Genomic DNA, 15,820 nt, shown 5'->3' with positions numbered 1-15,820 from the left:
CTGTGCAGCTGATGATGGACTTATTTCCATTCTGATTCTCCTTGATCTCAGTGCAGCCTTTGACACCATTTCCCACCATCTTCTCCTGGAACGTTTAGCCAATATCGGAGTGCGGGGCAGCGTTCACCAGTGGTTCACCTCCTATCTCTCTGGAAGGACACAGTTTGTACAAATACAGAGTTGCAAGTCTGAGAGCAGTGTTGTGACAAGAGGGGTACCCCAGGGGTCTGTGTTGGGCCCTCTGTTGTTTATTATCTACCTTCTCCCACTTGGCACTATCCTCAGGCAACATGGTGTTCAATTTCACTGCTATGCTGACGACACCCAGCTCTACTTATCTACAAAACCTACTGCCACTCTTCCTCCAGCTGCAATTACTGCCTGCCTGCATGACATAAACTTGTGGATGACACAAAACTACCTGAAGCTGAATAGCAGTAAGACTGAGCTCTTAGTGGTTGGCTCCAAATCAGCTCTTGCTAAGATGGAACCTTTCACCCTTTGTATAGATGGCAGCACCATCCCTTGCTCCAACCTGGTGTCATACTGGACAACACACTTTCATTTAGTGCGCACATAAACAGTATGTCTCGAAGTGCTTTTTTCCATCTAAGGAACATTGCACGGCTTCGCCCAGTGCTCACCCAGCAGAGTGCAGAAGTCCTTGTAAATGCGTATGTGACATCGCGCCTTGACTACTGTAATTCCATCTTGTCCGGAATCCCTAACAAGCTACTCCATCGGCTCCAACTAATTCAGAATTCTGCAGCAAGGATTATTATAGGCTCCAAATCCACTAGTCATGTAACACCATTACTGATGCAACTGCACTGGCTTCCAGTTGCCTACAGAATACATTTCAAAGTCCTACTCCTGGCACTCCTACACAATTATACCCCCACCTACCTCACTGACCTCCTAGAAGTCTACACTCCTGCCCGCTCACTGAGATCATCCTCAGCAGGCCTACTGCATGTCCCTAATGTGAACCTCAGCACCCAGGGAGAGAGGGCTTTCAGCTACATAGCCCCCAAGCTGTGGAATTCACTGCCAGACTACATGAGACATTGTGACTCAATTACTGACTTTAAAAGCACACTTAAAACATATCTCTTCAAGATGGCTTATGGACTGACTGACTGACTGATTTTTACTTTTTTATTTTTACTTTTACTTTTAATTTTAATAAAAAAAAAATTTGAGATGACTATAATTTTTACAACCTTTTTGTTTTTGTTTATTTGTGAAGTGACCTTGGGTGACATGAAAGGCACTCTAAATAAAATGTATTATTATTTATTATTATTATTATAGACAATTTCAAGAGAGTTCCATTATCAGCATCATAGTTGGCCCCACAAGACTTCCGTTTTAACATTCCATATGTTCTGTATGTATCTTAATGCAGAGGAAGTAGATTGGGAACCAAATAGAATGTTCAAGCATTGTTTTTGTTTACCTTGTTGAAAGGGTCTATAATATGGAGAACGATGCCTCTGAGATTGCCAGTGTACGCTTGGGATGCATGATGTTGCACAATGTGATGTTGACTGGGTAGGATCATGACCCTTTTAGTCAGTTTTTGACTAACTGGGTACTGTCACAGCACTAAAACATTACATCCCCAACCGCCCACTGCGGTCTTCTGGTGAGCGTATGTTGTGTCGACCAGTCATGAAAACTGGGTCTAATTCCAGACTCTTTTCTTCAGTGGTTCCATGTTGGTGGAATGAACTGCCCAGTGCTCTCCGTTCCTGTGGTAGTTTTGGGTCGTTTAAGAGGGGTCTAAAGACATTCCTATTCAACATATACTTAGTTGTTTAAGCGCTTATGTGTTATGGTTTATATAATGTTGTTTTATTTTAATTGGGCTGTTAATTAATTTGACATTATTGTTTATTAGTGATATTCTCCTTAATGTAGTCTTAGCATGTCATTGTTTTTATATTATTGATTGAATTGACATTATTGTTTTATTATTGCCTTTCCCCTTTTTTACATTGCTTTTTATTAGGCTATTGCTTGAATTGATATTATTGTGTACTACAACTATTCTCCTTACTATATTTGACCTACATTTTAATCTGTTCCCTGTTCAATTTTAAATATTATTATGTTGTTTTGTATTTATGTGTCGCTTTGGACAAAGGTGTCTGCTAAATCCATAACCATAACCATAACCATAAAAGGCATTGAATTTGGACGCCAAGGGGCATATATACATTTTTCCATGGTGTTTTGCTTTAAGCTCATTTGGGAGTTAGAGTGCATTTGGAAAGTTTCCTGTTTTCAAGTTTTTCACATTTTGCTACATTCCAGAAATTTATTAAATTCAACTCAAATTAATTTCATCAATCTACATACATACCCCCCCCCCCCCCATCAACACTCTGACACATCTGACTTTCAGTGTACCTCAACTCAACAAGCTAAATGTAGGCCTAATAATGAATTTAGCTTTGTCTGTGTAACCTCTGACTTGCTGGGTTTAAAAAAATGGCACCTGTTGTTGTCTTCCACTCATGCCTCGTTTCACGCCTCGTTCACATCTCACTTCTCTGCCTGTAGTGGTACTCAGCAGTTTCAGGGCCACTCATAAGACTTATTTCACCCCCCGCAAAAGATTCTTAAAAGTGATGGTACAGGGCAGTTCCTGCGGTGGGAAACAAAGGTGTGAAACCCTTGAAACTCCTGAGTTCCTGCAGTGGAAACGGCCCCTTTCCATTGCGAGTGTTCGGGGTAAAACCTAGGAGGCGGGAACTTGTCCAGGAACATGCCCTCACTCAGTCCTCTCCTCATTTACATCTCGAGTCCGTAGAAGTTCCCGGAATGTCGCGTTACCGGGGGGGGGGGGCATTCGTCTAAAGGAAACACGCACAAACATTCCTGTTCCCGTAAAAATCAAGTTCCAGGTGCGGCAATGGAGACTATGGTCGGCAAACGGTATGGTATGGTTTTGGCAAACGCCCAATGGGCTGTCATGTTGAGGGGGCAGCCGTGGCCTACTGTTTAGCGCCTCGGACTTGTAACCGGAGGGTTGCCGGTTCGAACCCCGACCAGTGCTGAAGGCTGAAGTGCCCTTGAGCAAGGCACCTAACCCCTCACTGCTCCCTGAGCGCCGCTGTTGTTGCAGGCAGCTCACTGCGCCAGGATTAGTGTGTGCTTCACCTCACTGTGTGTTCACTGTGTGCTGAGTGTGTTTCACTAATTCACGGATTGGGATAAATGCAGAGACCAAATTTCCCTCACGGGATCAAAAGAGTATACTTATACTTATGTGCTTTTTAGTTTGGAAGGGCTTTCATCTTAGCCTGGCGGGCCATCCTATATCATTGAAATGTATAGTCTGGAATCGAGCCATTCACCTCGCTTAATCCAAGGGGCGGGCAGAAAATTGTCTTTCAAACTGCCTAGGCATGCAATAGGCCAGCGCTACGACCATATCCGTATCCGGTCTGCAAAACGGCAGATACATCCTTTTTCGAAAGGAATGACATAAGTGCATTGTGTTGCTCAACTTTCAAAGAAAAGCACAAGTCCAACTCCTCCAAAGTTGACGCCAACGCCGATTCAAACAACCGCTCTTCGTTTGCCATAGCCACCTTCCTTGTTGTTCACCGTCGCAGGACTGTCGCCATCCTGTTAAGACTCTCTAACAAAATAGAGCGCTGTGATTGGATGACGTCCACGGCGTCAGCCAATAGAAATCCCTATGGTTTGATACGTACAGGCTGAGCAAATTAATTTGCCGCCGCTAGGGTGCGTCTAGATTTCTAGGCTACTTTCATCTGGCCTCTCTGTCATAAAGGCCAACGCCTTGTGCAGAGCTGTGTCTACACGTCTGCACTTACGGTTTCTCCCATCTCCGCAATTGAACTTTGACCTTTGGGTTCTGTCTGACCAAGGCCTTTCGTCCTTGATTGCTCAGTTTGGCTGGGCAGCCAGATCTAGTAAGACTGATTGTTACCTTATCTCTCAAAGAATGGAGGCTACCATGTTCTTGGGCACTTTCAATGCTGCAGGATTTTCTGTCCCCAGTTCTGTGCCATAACGCAATCCTGTCTTGCAGGGTTACAGGCAATTCTCTCATGGCTTGTTTTTTTTTTTACTGACATACATCATCAACTATGAACCTTTAGAGGTGGGATATTTCAGTCTTTTATTTCTAATTATTTGTTGTAATTATTATTTTTTGGTCAATATCATTGTATTGTGTGTATTGATTTTTTTAAATAGATTCTGTATTCTGTCTGAAACATAATAAATGTGGAGATTGAGAACTTTAGGGTCTTTTAAAAAAAAAGTGTTTTGGTGCATTAAGAGAACCCTTACAGAAATGTTAGGTTTCTGGCGAACAGTTGACGCAAATTTGCAGTAAGGTCATAATTTCACATGCAAATTAGGTTTCTGGCAAACAGTTGCGGTTTACTTTTGGCAATGTGCAGCAAATTTGCAGCAATGTCATATGGAAATTAGGTCTGTCACCAGAAGTTCACTGGAAGTTTGCCATTACTGGCTAAGTGTAGTGGCAAACCATTGGCGAACACATTTGCCACTAGTGGCAAACTTTTCATTGTTACCAGAACTTTGCTGGAAGTTTGCCTCTAGAGGCCAACATTAGCAACATTTCTGGCAATATTTTCTAGTGAATTCATTTGTTTCCCACAAATCACCCACAAGTTTGCAGCAAATCTGCCGAAATTTCATTTTTGTAAGGTAAGAGAGAGAAGCTGAATATTATTGTTGAAAAGAGTAGGAAGGGCAAGGTGTTTTAAATAACAAGATTATCTAGATTGAACGGATCACAATGCCGTGGTAATCACGTTAATCACATCCTTGTTTGAACCATATCAATTGAAATACTCGCATAACTATTATGCCCACTGTTAAGACTGAATAGAACGAATGGTTAGTTACAGTACCCTCCAGAATTAGTGCCACCTTTGGTAAAGTTGACTAAAAACAGGTATACAAAATAATATTTTGGTGATTTATTGTACTCTCACAATGAAAACAAGGAGGAAAAATCCACTCTTAAAGGGAAGCAAATTTATTTTAAGAAAAAGGTTAAATGTCATAAAGAAATAAATATTTTTAACGAAAACACGTTGCTCACAATTATTGGCACCCATAGAAAAATCTTATATACAAAACCTAACAGAAGCATTTTCCTATCTAATTTCAACTTATTTAAGTTAAATTTTTTTCTGAATGCTTAAACACAACCGTGATTCTTACAGCACAATTTCTAAAACTATTAATACTTATAGCAAAACCACTCACTGAGTTCGCAAAACTAAAAGCACAAACACTGCTTTGCACTCAAGGACAAGGAGGTGAAGTTAGAGGAAGAGGACAAGGAGGAGCAAGAGGAGGACGAAGAGGGGGAAGAGGAAGGGTAAGAAGAGTAAGAAATAGCCATTTTACAGGCAAAAAAATCAGTCTACATGTGGGGATATTGTCATGTCAGGCGTGGATACGGCATTCCAGAATATATTTTCCCCGGTGCCTTGGACTAGAACATCGCATGTGATGTAGACGAAATTTTGAGAGAGACCACCCGGTGTAGACTGATTTGTTTGGTCTTAGTGAAATTGCTATTTTGTGTTTGGACTTGGAAAAACACACTTGTGTTTTGTTTTAATGTGTGTAAATAAACTCCAATACTTGAAGTTTGGATCCCTTACAGAACTATGACAAAAGTATGACCTCAAACTGACATAGTCTAACTTGTGCACAAAGAAAGCAAAAGCCATGTGTTTTTTATTCATACCATAAGTGTGTAGTTGGCACATTGTGTGCTTACTATTGCGATGGCTTGTGTTTACTGTTTGATACGAAAACACCATTTTTATGAAGGTGTGAAGAGTTAAGCAAGGTGTGTTAGCTTTTGCAAGAGAACTACAATATTTTGCTGATTGGGTAAAAGGTTTTCCTATTTGTGTATAGAGTTTTGCAAAAAACAAAAAATGTGCTTAAGCAATCAGAAAAAACTGTAATCAGTGTCTGTGAACTTTCAGAAGTAACTTTCTTTTTCACTAAGGTATGAAAATAAAGTGACACAGAGGCTAAATCCGCTAGTCATTTTTCAACATTGGAAAAAATAGAATACACTAAATTTGAATAAAAAGAAAGTGTGTTGATATTTGTAAGTCAGGGACTGTCTAAAAAAACTAGGAACTTTGTTGAAAATGCCTATATTTACAGTTAAAACAATGATTAAAAGGTTCTCATCAACTGGACATCAACTGGAAGTGACAAACATGCTTGGACAAAGACCCATGGTTATCTTGCCCCCACGTACAGTATGGAGGATGGTAAGATAGGCAAAACATTCCATAAGAACCACTGTTGGAGAGTTATAGACAAAGGTATCATCTTGGGATCACCAAGTCCCCCCCAAAAATCTTCAAAAGTCACCTCACTGCTAATAGATTATTTAGAGGGCATGCCAGGTAAAAGCCTGTCCAGTCATTTAATCACCAGTGTAAACGGCAGGAGTTACTGAATGGCACAGTGAGGGTACTGTAGATTGATCTTTCACAATACTTACCTGACATTCAGTTATGAATTACTCATGCCTTTAGTCTAAACCCAGCTATGTAGCTATAAATGTTTTTTTTTATAATCAGGGGATAACCAGGCATATAATGACATATAAAGGTCAATACATGTATTACATAAAGGTGGTGTATTAACTGTAGAGAGAGATGAAGGTATTGGTATGACCATGACTGTAATAATGGACAAAACTGCATTAAAATGCCAGAATCTCTATTGCTTTATTCAAATTCAAGTGAATATAATTTATTTTGAGGTACATTTTCATTTGTGTAAACTACTTGTGCTAAACATGAAATGAAATGATGAATTTTCCTTGTTACACCATGCCACCTAGTGGAGAGAAAAGGAAGACTTTGTTTTCCTTGATCAAAGTAATTTAGACAAAATGTGAATATATTTGAAGACATACTATTAAACTGACAATATTAAACATGAAATAATGTAATTATTTAATTATGTAATGTTAAATCAAAGTCAACAGCAGGATAACAGATCATTTCACCTACCACATTTATACAAGACATTTATTTTATGAATGTCTAATACACTAGGTCCATCTCTCTGTCCAATAGGGATGCTTTGGTCTGGTTTGGGAATTATGGTTGGTTCACCATCTGCAGTAAAAGCATACCTGAAAAAAACAGCCATTGTTTCCTGGATTGATCTATCGTGAACCATAATAGTAATGCTGATAAACGCACGCACACACACACACACACACACACACACACTCTGTGTGGCAGTTCTTACCTTCCATAGTGCATGACTGAATTGTAATCATATGCTGTGTTGAGGTAGGTGTTATGCTTTTGAAAGTTGTGTGTCTGGCCTGTCAGACATGTAAGCAAAAAGGCCTTAGTAACCAGCAATTTGTCCATGAACTCAAACATAAACATAAAATTACACGCAAAACCACCACTCAAGTTGCGTCTGGTGTTATCTGATAGAACAGTGTGTATCTTAGGGTATAGGGAACCAAATACTGACCTCTCATGATATTTCTCCACAGGATGGTGACATAGGCGTCACGATCAGAGCGCGAGTGCTCATGAACAAAACTAAGAGCATGCATGAGCTCGTGGGAAGCCACCCCTGACCACATGCAGGACGGGGTCTGCAGGGACAGAGTCTGGGGTCCACCAATCATGCCTAAGAAGGACCAGCAACTGTTGGAGAGGCAGGAGAGAGAAGAGCGCTTTGAGGTGGTCATCTCATTCTTCCATCAAAAGAAACTTGACTATTTGTGTGGGCCAGACTTACAAGCCATTGTTTTAATACAATAAAAACAGTCAAATTTGTTTTAATAGTTTATAAACAGAAAGGCTCTTACCCACGCTTGGGTTGAATGTCGATAAAGTTGGCTTCATGGGTTCGTGGTACAAACTTGACACATGTCTGAGACGAGATGTCCAGCATACCTGTCTCTATCGTGATCCTGTCCATGTCATCTGAAAATCACCACCTCTCTCGTTAAGCCCACTGGTCATATTTATGCTTTATCTTTTACTGACCTCTAGGTATACTGAGTATGGGTCTTATAAATACTTTTATCTCACTGTTTGTTCTGAATTAATTTTGTGATTGCAAAACGTTTTTTGATGTACTCACCATAGAATGTAGAAATCATGTAAGGAACATAGACAAAACCATCCACTGATTTTGGCCAAAGGCAAGAGTTAGCTGGACAAATAAGGGCACTGCGTATATTTGAATTCGATGCAATGTCACCATCTCGCATGGAAAGTCCTGCAAATCCCACTCCTATTGGAAGCAGAGAAAGGAACCTTTTGTATTCAAAGTTTCTGCAACAGGACATTTAGGCAAGTGTAGTCCAACTCACGTCTGTTTGCCATAATGATCATGTCCATGATATTGATGTCCTCAGGGTCGATAGACATTCCTGCAAAATGAACAAAATCTGACACAATTATTCAACGACTACTCAAGGAATTCTCCTACTTAAGAGCACTCTTATAACTTTATTTAAGATGATATTATTTAGTTTGTAAATGCCATTTTAATCACTAGAATACTGTGACTTACCGGAGTATCTTCTTTTGACCCTCACCACTGTTTCTTGTACCATAGTGGAATTCTGTGAACATGCATCAGTACTAATGTATATTAATCAATTAAACATGATCAAGTCACTATAATTACTTTAATTCATAGCTACCTTCAGAGGAAAAGTCCAAATTTCCGTCACCACTGCGAGGGTGACTGCAAAGATGGTCCCAATCATTGCTTATTCCCAGGTTTGTATCGAACCCTTGCGTTTAAGGGAGTCACCTTAATCCTTTGGCCAATCACAGGCCATTTAGTTCAACAGCTGCATGGGCTGCTTTGCACTGTTGAAATGATAGTGTTGAATCAAGTCTGTATTTATGCTGAGGCTGCAGTTACATGTCCTATGATGTCATACAATTTCTGTTGAACGATTTAACTCATTTTATGGAGATTTATTTGAATAAAAGACTCTAGTATGAGCAATGAAACTGCAATTATAGGAAGCACAACTTAAATTAAATGAAAGATTTTTTAATTCTTGGGATTATAAGAGTTGCACAACATAATATTAAAAAAAGAGGATAAATAGACCATTTGGAGTAATCGTCTTATGTGAAATTATATGGAAACACTACTTTTAAAACTGAATTAGAGATTTAGTTTTATAAGAGATGAACAATATATCAAAACAGACGATAAAGAAATAGTTGAGATAAATAGACAATATGTGAAATCATGATTTTTAAGAATGTTCTCTCATTAAAGAAATACTATGTTGTTTTTTAAACCTTAAAGGTTGTATCAGCGATAGCGGGGATACATCACTTCTGTTGATGTTCAAACAAAACAGAGAGCTAGCTCGCTACTCCCTCCCCCTCCCTCCCATGCAATTGAAACTCTCCTAAACGCGCATCTTGTCGGTTTTTGGTTGAAACACTTTATTTTGCTTTTGAGTGGTTGCCAACCCCTGTTGGTAGCTATTGTTTTTGTGTACAGATCTCGGAGCCTAGGCTGCCTACAGAGATGCGTTTTTTTGACGGCCTGCTTATGGGGCAGGCAGCTAGCGGATTGTTAGGAAAGATTAGATGAATGTGATCATTTATGTTTGGGCCTTTTTTGTGTCTGAAATCGCTGATACAACCTTTAAAATAATTACTCATTTTGATGAAATTGCGCTAAAGCTGTACCCACATTGAAAATTGGCCCCAAGAGATAAATTCTTGCATCATGTTGCTATAAGAAAGCAATATTGGTGCATCTGTGCATTTATTAATACCAATCTGTGTATGTAAACATTCCTGATTTTCAACCAAAATAGGCAAAGATATGACCAAGATATAAGGGGCGTATTTTATATTTCTAAAAAAAATACTACAGCAATATTGCAAGAGCTAAGGTCTTTATTATGTAAGGGATAATGCCCGATGAGGTGTCCATTGTTAGAAATAAATGGACTACGCGGAGGCGTGAACCGTCCGATGCGAAGCGGAGGGCGGTTGCTTCCGTGAAGTCCATTTATTTCTGATAATGGACGCATCGAAGGGCATTATCCCGTTTATACCATGGTCACTTACGAAATAAATAAATATGAAATCAATTATTAATACTAAATGAGTTTTAGAGCTAAAATCGTTATTTTTTTCAGCTGTTTATCGCAACACTGTGGAATGTTGATAAGTCACAGCTGAGCGGACTAACTCAGGCGTTGTCAAGCAACGTCATAATAATTTTATAGGTGTAGTATATCACTTTTTAAACGACACCCTTTTCAACCTAGACCATGGTATAAACATGAATAAGACAGGCAGACCAGATAAACAGACACAGAAGGAAATCGCGTAAAGGTTCAAAAGAGTAATAAGCAAGATAAGCATTTTAATCAGTCTTAGGCACATTAAACATGACTAAATACAAACAGCAGAGCACAGTCAGTAAGCATTAAGGCAGTGTTTTTCTTTTGTGTACAAGGAACCATTAACCACATTTGTAGAGTCTGTTAATTTTGACTTTATCCAAACGACTGGGGCCATATCCCTGACCCATCTGAACATTCCAGCTGCTTTTTGGAACTATTGTGGGATCCCCATCTTCAGAATAGGCATACCTTGATGAAAAAAAAAGTCATTAGTACAACGTCAATTTTCCCTGGTATATTAAGGAATTTATATAGTGTAAAACCCACTTACATGCTATAATGCATCAGAGATCCATAGTCATATGGAGTGTCCAGGTTATTCGTTTTGAACTTCTCAAAATTCCTCAAACGATCTGATTGTACGGAGCAAAATAAAAAAGTAAAGCTGTGAAATACTACTAATAATGATGATAATAATCATATGACCAAAACTGATAACCGTCTTCATTAACCGTTGGTGTACATTTTCCATTAATTACATTTCTATTGTACCTTTCCAGATGTTCGACCACTTGATGGTCACAAAGTTGTCACGATCAGCTCGTGACTGCTCATGCACAAATCCCAAGGCATGCATGAGCTCATGGGCAGCCACACCGGATGACATGCAGTCTGGTGTCTGCATAGACAGAGCTTGCCTTCCGCCACGTACCCCCAGGTAGGACCAACACCTGTACCACAGATGTTGTTTTTAAACAGTATTCAGTATTCTACTCAGTAGTTCGGTTTCATTGTAAGTTCTGATATGATGGAAAAAATGCTGGAAAAAAATGCTTATAAAACTGCTGGAGTGGACAAACTTACAGTTGCTTTCAGTTCTACCTTTCATTGGGACCTTCTGTTAAGACTTCATGAAATATCCCACTGTCTATTTCAAAGTTAATTTTAAGAAGTATTCCAGAGGGCTTTTGGATCAGTATTAGTATCACCGAAGTCTTGATTACCGGTATAAAGAAGCCTGACAGCTGACAAGGACTTGCCGTGTTAAGGAAAGGAAACTGGCATACGACATATTGGTGAGATACAAACCCAGACTTCGGCTTGATGTCCAGGTAGTCCCTCTGGTGAGTCCTTGGCACAAAGCGAACACAGGTATCCTCCTCAATGAGTTCCATGCCCTGCGTGATGGTCTTTTTATCCAATTCATCTTCAAAGTTATAAGAAAAATGTACCGGTAAGTCCATCTTTATTACACCAAGATATAATCGTTTGGCTTTGACACTTACTGTATTCTGGTGAAAAAGTGTAAGCTATGTACACATGGCCATCCACAGATTTAGACCACAAACAGCTTCTGGCAAAGCATGTCCTTCCACCCATGTTGGAGACAGCTATGTCTCCCTCTCTTAAAGTTGTTCCTTCGGTTACTAAGGTGGCTGAAAGAAAAAAAACAAGAATGCTATTTCAAGTAAAGTATATGTGAAATGTTGAGTTTGTGCAGAAATGGAAAATGCACACATTGTAGTTTAGCTAAAAAGCATAAAACTACGCTTTAAAATCAGTGTAAATTCAGTGAGTTAAAAATGGAAATCAAGGGGGAAATGTTTACAAATGACGACTTGCCTCTTTCATACTCGTTGGCCTCAATGATTTGATCCATGGCTGTCATCTCATTGAACATGGTGTGATCATCTAACCATTAGGAAAAAATCAAGTAAATGGCTGCATGACGTGATTAAAAAATAGTCTTGTGTTTGTGGTGGCAATTACCTGAAAATCTTCTTCGGACTCTTCTCTTCTCCTTCATCTTGGAAGACCGCTATTTAAACAGAACCAATTACGATGGTATCCTTGTTGCCAAAATATAAAATTAACAGATTCTATCAGTTTTGAGTGTTTACCTGAGTGCGTACAGCCAAACTTTGCACTGTGATGATGAACAATAGTATCACAGCTCTAACATCCATTTTGAATCTCTAGTCTTTGTGCCAAGTTGACAGTCTTATATACTATATTGTCAGCATAATAACATATTTGAAATGGTAGTTAAGCTGTCCATACCTGATAACACAAATCCAGACATCACAGACATTTGGTCACTCACTGAAGGTGGCACAACATTACAATCTGGGTGTAACAATAACAATACTTAGCACACCATGCAATTTTGTGACACCGTTAACTTCAGATATATGCTTCAGCATCAGCACAGTGAATCACTGATGTTTTTATTCATAATAAGCCTGACATTTTCACTGGAAACAAAACACACTACCACATGCCCATTACTTGTCCGTGGGATTCATTTTTTTTATTTTTTATATCTTTGATCTTTTCCAAAGCTACAGTAAGTAATGAAAACTGGACCTAGCATCCATTCCATTTTGAGTGTCTGCTCCAGGTGACTTTGAGTGTATTCAGCACCTGAAATATGAACAAGAAGCCTCAGTGATGGGAGAGTGCAGACAGACTTTCATGATTTTCAAGATTTTTAGATATTTTACATTTAAAACGGTAAACTGTTCTGGATGCAAATGATTGACACATTCAAAAATGGGCCTACTTGTCTCCATCACAGCTTATCTGGGACAGACCAGTCTTATTGTGAAAATATTAAGAAGAATGTCAAAGCGAAATCAGAGACAGTTGTATATTAATATAAGGATCTTTGGTGAAATAAACTGATGGATAGATTCTAGAATATCTGCCTAGAATCTTAACTTGTACGAGGCTGTTTTTTCAACAACAATTTTGGAATGTTGTCATGTGAAATTTGTCTTATCTCTTTTCCACGGAAAATTGAAACATAATCTACTTCAAACTAAATCCTGTTTTTCGATTTTAGATGTAACAATCTGCAATCAACTGAAGCTACCCCTGCTTGGTTGGTTACTGTTTTCGCAGCTAAGAACCAACCAGCTGTGATGTGAACATGGAAAGCATTCTACAGGTAGCTTCTAGCGTAGGCTATTGCACTCCAAAACAATTTCGCCCGAACAGGGACTTGAACCCTGGACCCTCAGATTAAAAGTCTGATGCTCTACCGACTGAGCTATCCGGGCTCTGAAAGAGTGATTATGCTATGCTAACATAACATGTACAATACACAAAATTAGTATGCCTATACATATAGACATAACTGCATTGCAATATAACGCCTTTGCTAAACTGTTCATGTTGCAGACTGCACAGTGTAATTTCACTTCGCTAAACCACTATAACGGCACTTTTTATCGTTCTCTTGTATCGTTCTCTTTTCTGATGGAACAGGCCTCTCGACTGCGATTGCGCTAACCAGTCGGTCCTCGGTCCTCCCCCAGCGAGGCGTGAAAGAAAACTGTGTCGGGGAAAATGGCGGCGCTGACTGATCGGGGCATACCTCTGAGCGCAGTAAGTGATACATTAATGACTTTTATCAACACAATTAGGAGGCATATTTATTGGGTGTTATATTATTGTTATGTGTAAAGAGGCACTACCACCACGTGTCATCTGCATTAATAGCATATACATACCATGTGACTAGAACCATCACAGCAAAACACTTAGCATAACGTTAACGTTAACGTTAGCTGGCTACGGACGGAAGAGGAGATATCTAATGGCTAGCAAATGAACAACAAACTTGAGTTGTTATTTACCATGGTAATGTGTCGTAGTCTGGCAGCGTTATTTTGTCTCAACTTTCAATAAACTTAGTTTTGCAGAAGAGGCGTTTCTGAAGATCTCGTCATGTGCTAAGTTGTTATGGTGACGTGAGGATTATTTTCCTTGTCACACACGGTGTTGCCCAATGGTTCTCATCTTCCTTTGTCAAAGACGTACACGACGCATCTCTACGTCGCCCGGAATGTTTCAAAAACCCAGGGGATGCTGAATGATTTCTCAGACCAATGAATAAAATGCTTTCGCTTTCGTTTCCCTGTCAAACGGAAACAGTTTGTCTGTCTTGCTGGTTAGAGACAAGCGGCCTGCCTGATCATCACATGCTATCATTTTGCATAATATTTTATGCTACAACTGAAAGCCTGCAACACCGACGTAAGCATGTTGTATTTTAGAAGGGTCAGAGACCAGACGTTTTCAGTTAGTATCAGTGTGAAATTGCGCCGGATTTTATGGGCATAGAAACATTCAATATCTCTACAGTATCCACATTAGCCATATCCACATCACTCTTCATTTTGAAACCATAACAACAGCTGTGACGTCATCAGAATGACCCCTAGAATCTTTGCCCTAAAGTCTCCCATAAAGGTGAGTTTAATCTCTTATACATTTTGTCATTCCACCTTTTCATGGTGTTGTAACCTGTCCTTACAAACCTGATAAATGAGGCATTTGATATTAATAGGCCTAAACATGTTTTAAACATAATACATGTTCATATTTGAATGCATATATTATATAGAGGACTGCAAGGCACAGGCAGAAAATAAATGCAGACCCAGTAGCAAGGGCCAAGCTGCTTGAAAGGAGACGAGTAAGGTAATAGGGATTGCAATAATAATAGCTACCTTTAGCATACTTTTTAAATCTGGACAAAGAGTCCTACCTTGTTCTGTCACAGTAAAAAAAAAAGATTTAGGAGTTTGTCCATCCAAAATACTAATCCTGATAGCTTGTTATATTGACAAGCAGAAAAGAATATGTCAATAACGGCATCAAATTTGCATTTCAGCTATCAGAGACGAAAGCTTGCTGCCTTGGGTTCAAATCCTGATCATCCAACAATCAGGAGTTTGTCAAAAGTCACAGATGAAAAGACGCTAAAGCAATGGCGGGAAAATCAAAGAAAACACAGGGCAGAAGTAAGACAAATAAGGACAGTTCTACGTCTTAAACCAGAGTCCTTCATGGAACCTCTTGAGGAAGTGGTTGAAAGACCCTCTTCAGTAGACCCCACTCCACAGCCTCAGTCTCCGCAAGCAGACGAAGCCCTGGCTTTCTCCAACCGCTGAACAGCTAAATGCAAAGAAGGTGGGTAAGAGCAGCAAAATACTGAAGACGCAAAATTCAGCGTTCAGATGTCGGCTCTTCGGATGGGAAAAAATGCACAAGAAGTTGGGAAAGGATGTACAAATACCATGAGCAGTCCTTGTGGTGGACACCAAGAGTATCGCTATCAGTGACATAATATAGTTATGGAGGATGCTAGGAGAGGTTAGGACACATAGGGAAGGCAGGGAAAGCAGTGACTTACAGACGGGGCTTCAGTGATTTCACTCACTACATAATTTACCTCGGTAAATTGAACACCTGTCCTCACCTTTTGGGGGGTCGCAATTAGTTTTGGAAGGCTCAGTGGGAGCTGAGGCCTGTTTCCCCTTTGTGTTTTGGATTATGAGTTTCTGGATTACCACTAATAACCCAAATAAAACCTGAACTATGAGA

At 39.6% G+C, this 15,820-nt stretch overlaps 3 protein-coding genes and 1 non-coding gene across 16 annotated transcripts in view; 1 reads left to right on the top strand and 3 right to left on the bottom strand.

Moving 5' to 3' along the window:
- Positions 1 to 6,785: 6,785 nt before the first annotated feature.
- On the bottom strand, positions 6,786 to 9,030 carry LOC121686792 (hatching enzyme 1.2). The gene is made up of 9 exons (XM_042066869.1): positions 8,741 to 9,030; positions 8,608 to 8,659; positions 8,405 to 8,464; positions 8,173 to 8,325; positions 7,895 to 8,012; positions 7,552 to 7,730; positions 7,315 to 7,393; positions 7,071 to 7,195; positions 6,786 to 6,894 (listed from the first exon to the last, which is right to left on the bottom strand). The coding sequence occupies exons 1-9, from the start codon at positions 8,804 to 8,806 to the stop codon at positions 6,881 to 6,883; spliced, it is 846 nt and encodes a 281-aa protein (XP_041922803.1). The 5' UTR covers positions 8,807 to 9,030; the 3' UTR covers positions 6,786 to 6,880.
- Positions 9,031 to 10,411: 1,381 nt separating this feature from the next.
- LOC121686675 (hatching enzyme 1.2) lies at positions 10,412 to 14,411 on the bottom strand. 11 transcript variants are annotated; one of them, XM_042066857.1, is made up of 11 exons: positions 14,068 to 14,411; positions 12,794 to 12,850; positions 12,488 to 12,553; positions 12,328 to 12,353; positions 12,197 to 12,245; positions 12,050 to 12,118; positions 11,713 to 11,862; positions 11,516 to 11,633; positions 10,979 to 11,157; positions 10,758 to 10,839; positions 10,412 to 10,675 (listed from the first exon to the last, which is right to left on the bottom strand). In XM_042066857.1, exons 2-11 carry the CDS (start codon positions 12,807 to 12,809, stop codon positions 10,546 to 10,548), a joined length of 885 nt encoding a protein of 294 aa, XP_041922791.1. In that variant the 5' UTR covers positions 12,810 to 12,850; positions 14,068 to 14,411; the 3' UTR covers positions 10,412 to 10,545. The 11 variants fall into 11 exon arrangements, with proteins under 11 accessions (XP_041922791.1, XP_041922792.1, XP_041922793.1 ...); XM_042066858.1 differs by lacking the exon at positions 12,488 to 12,553 and having other exon boundaries at positions 12,328 to 12,487; XM_042066859.1 differs by lacking the exon at positions 12,488 to 12,553.
- trnak-uuu lies at positions 13,416 to 13,488 on the bottom strand. The gene has a single exon. It is a non-coding gene; the product is annotated as a tRNA-Lys (tRNA).
- Positions 13,697 to 15,820, top strand: part of morc3a (MORC family CW-type zinc finger 3a) — a 28,905-nt gene continuing 26,781 nt past the window's right edge. The window contains exons 1-3 of one of the 3 annotated variants that reach the window (XM_042066840.1): positions 14,598 to 14,683; positions 14,838 to 14,914; positions 15,108 to 15,237. In XM_042066840.1, coding sequence (XP_041922774.1) covers positions 14,645 to 14,683; positions 14,838 to 14,914; positions 15,108 to 15,237 — 246 coding nt within the window. In that variant the 5' untranslated portion in view covers positions 14,598 to 14,644. The other 2 variants (XM_042066841.1, XM_042066842.1) reach the window with 2 other exon arrangements.

The sequence above is a fragment of the Alosa sapidissima genome, chromosome 2 (genome assembly GCF_018492685.1).
Source record: "Alosa sapidissima isolate fAloSap1 chromosome 2, fAloSap1.pri, whole genome shotgun sequence".
Lineage (NCBI taxonomy): Eukaryota > Metazoa > Chordata > Actinopteri > Clupeiformes > Clupeidae > Alosa > Alosa sapidissima.
Note: the sequence above shows the minus strand (reverse complement) of the source record. Positions and strands in the feature narration are given on the sequence as shown.

Excerpts from the sequence above, each read along its gene's own strand:
- LOC121686792 (XM_042066869.1), bottom strand. The coding sequence starts at position 8,806 with ATGATTGGGACCATCTTTGCAGTCACCCTCGCAGTGGTGACGGAAATT. Across the intron at positions 8,465-8,607 it reads GGTCAAAAGAAGATACTCCG|GAATGTCTATCGACCCTGAG; the intron begins GTAAGTCACAGT and ends TTCATTTTGCAG. Across the intron at positions 7,731-7,894 it reads GACATTCAACCCAAGCGTGG|TTGCTGGTCCTTCTTAGGCA; the intron begins GTAAGAGCCTTT and ends CCTCTCCAACAG.
- LOC121686675 (XM_042066857.1), bottom strand. Across the intron at positions 12,246-12,327 it reads GTTTGGCTGTACGCACTCAG|CGGTCTTCCAAGATGAAGGA; the intron begins GTAAACACTCAA and ends CTGTTTAAATAG. Across the intron at positions 10,676-10,757 it reads TCTCTGATGCATTATAGCAT|GTATGCCTATTCTGAAGATG; the intron begins GTAAGTGGGTTT and ends TTTTTCATCAAG.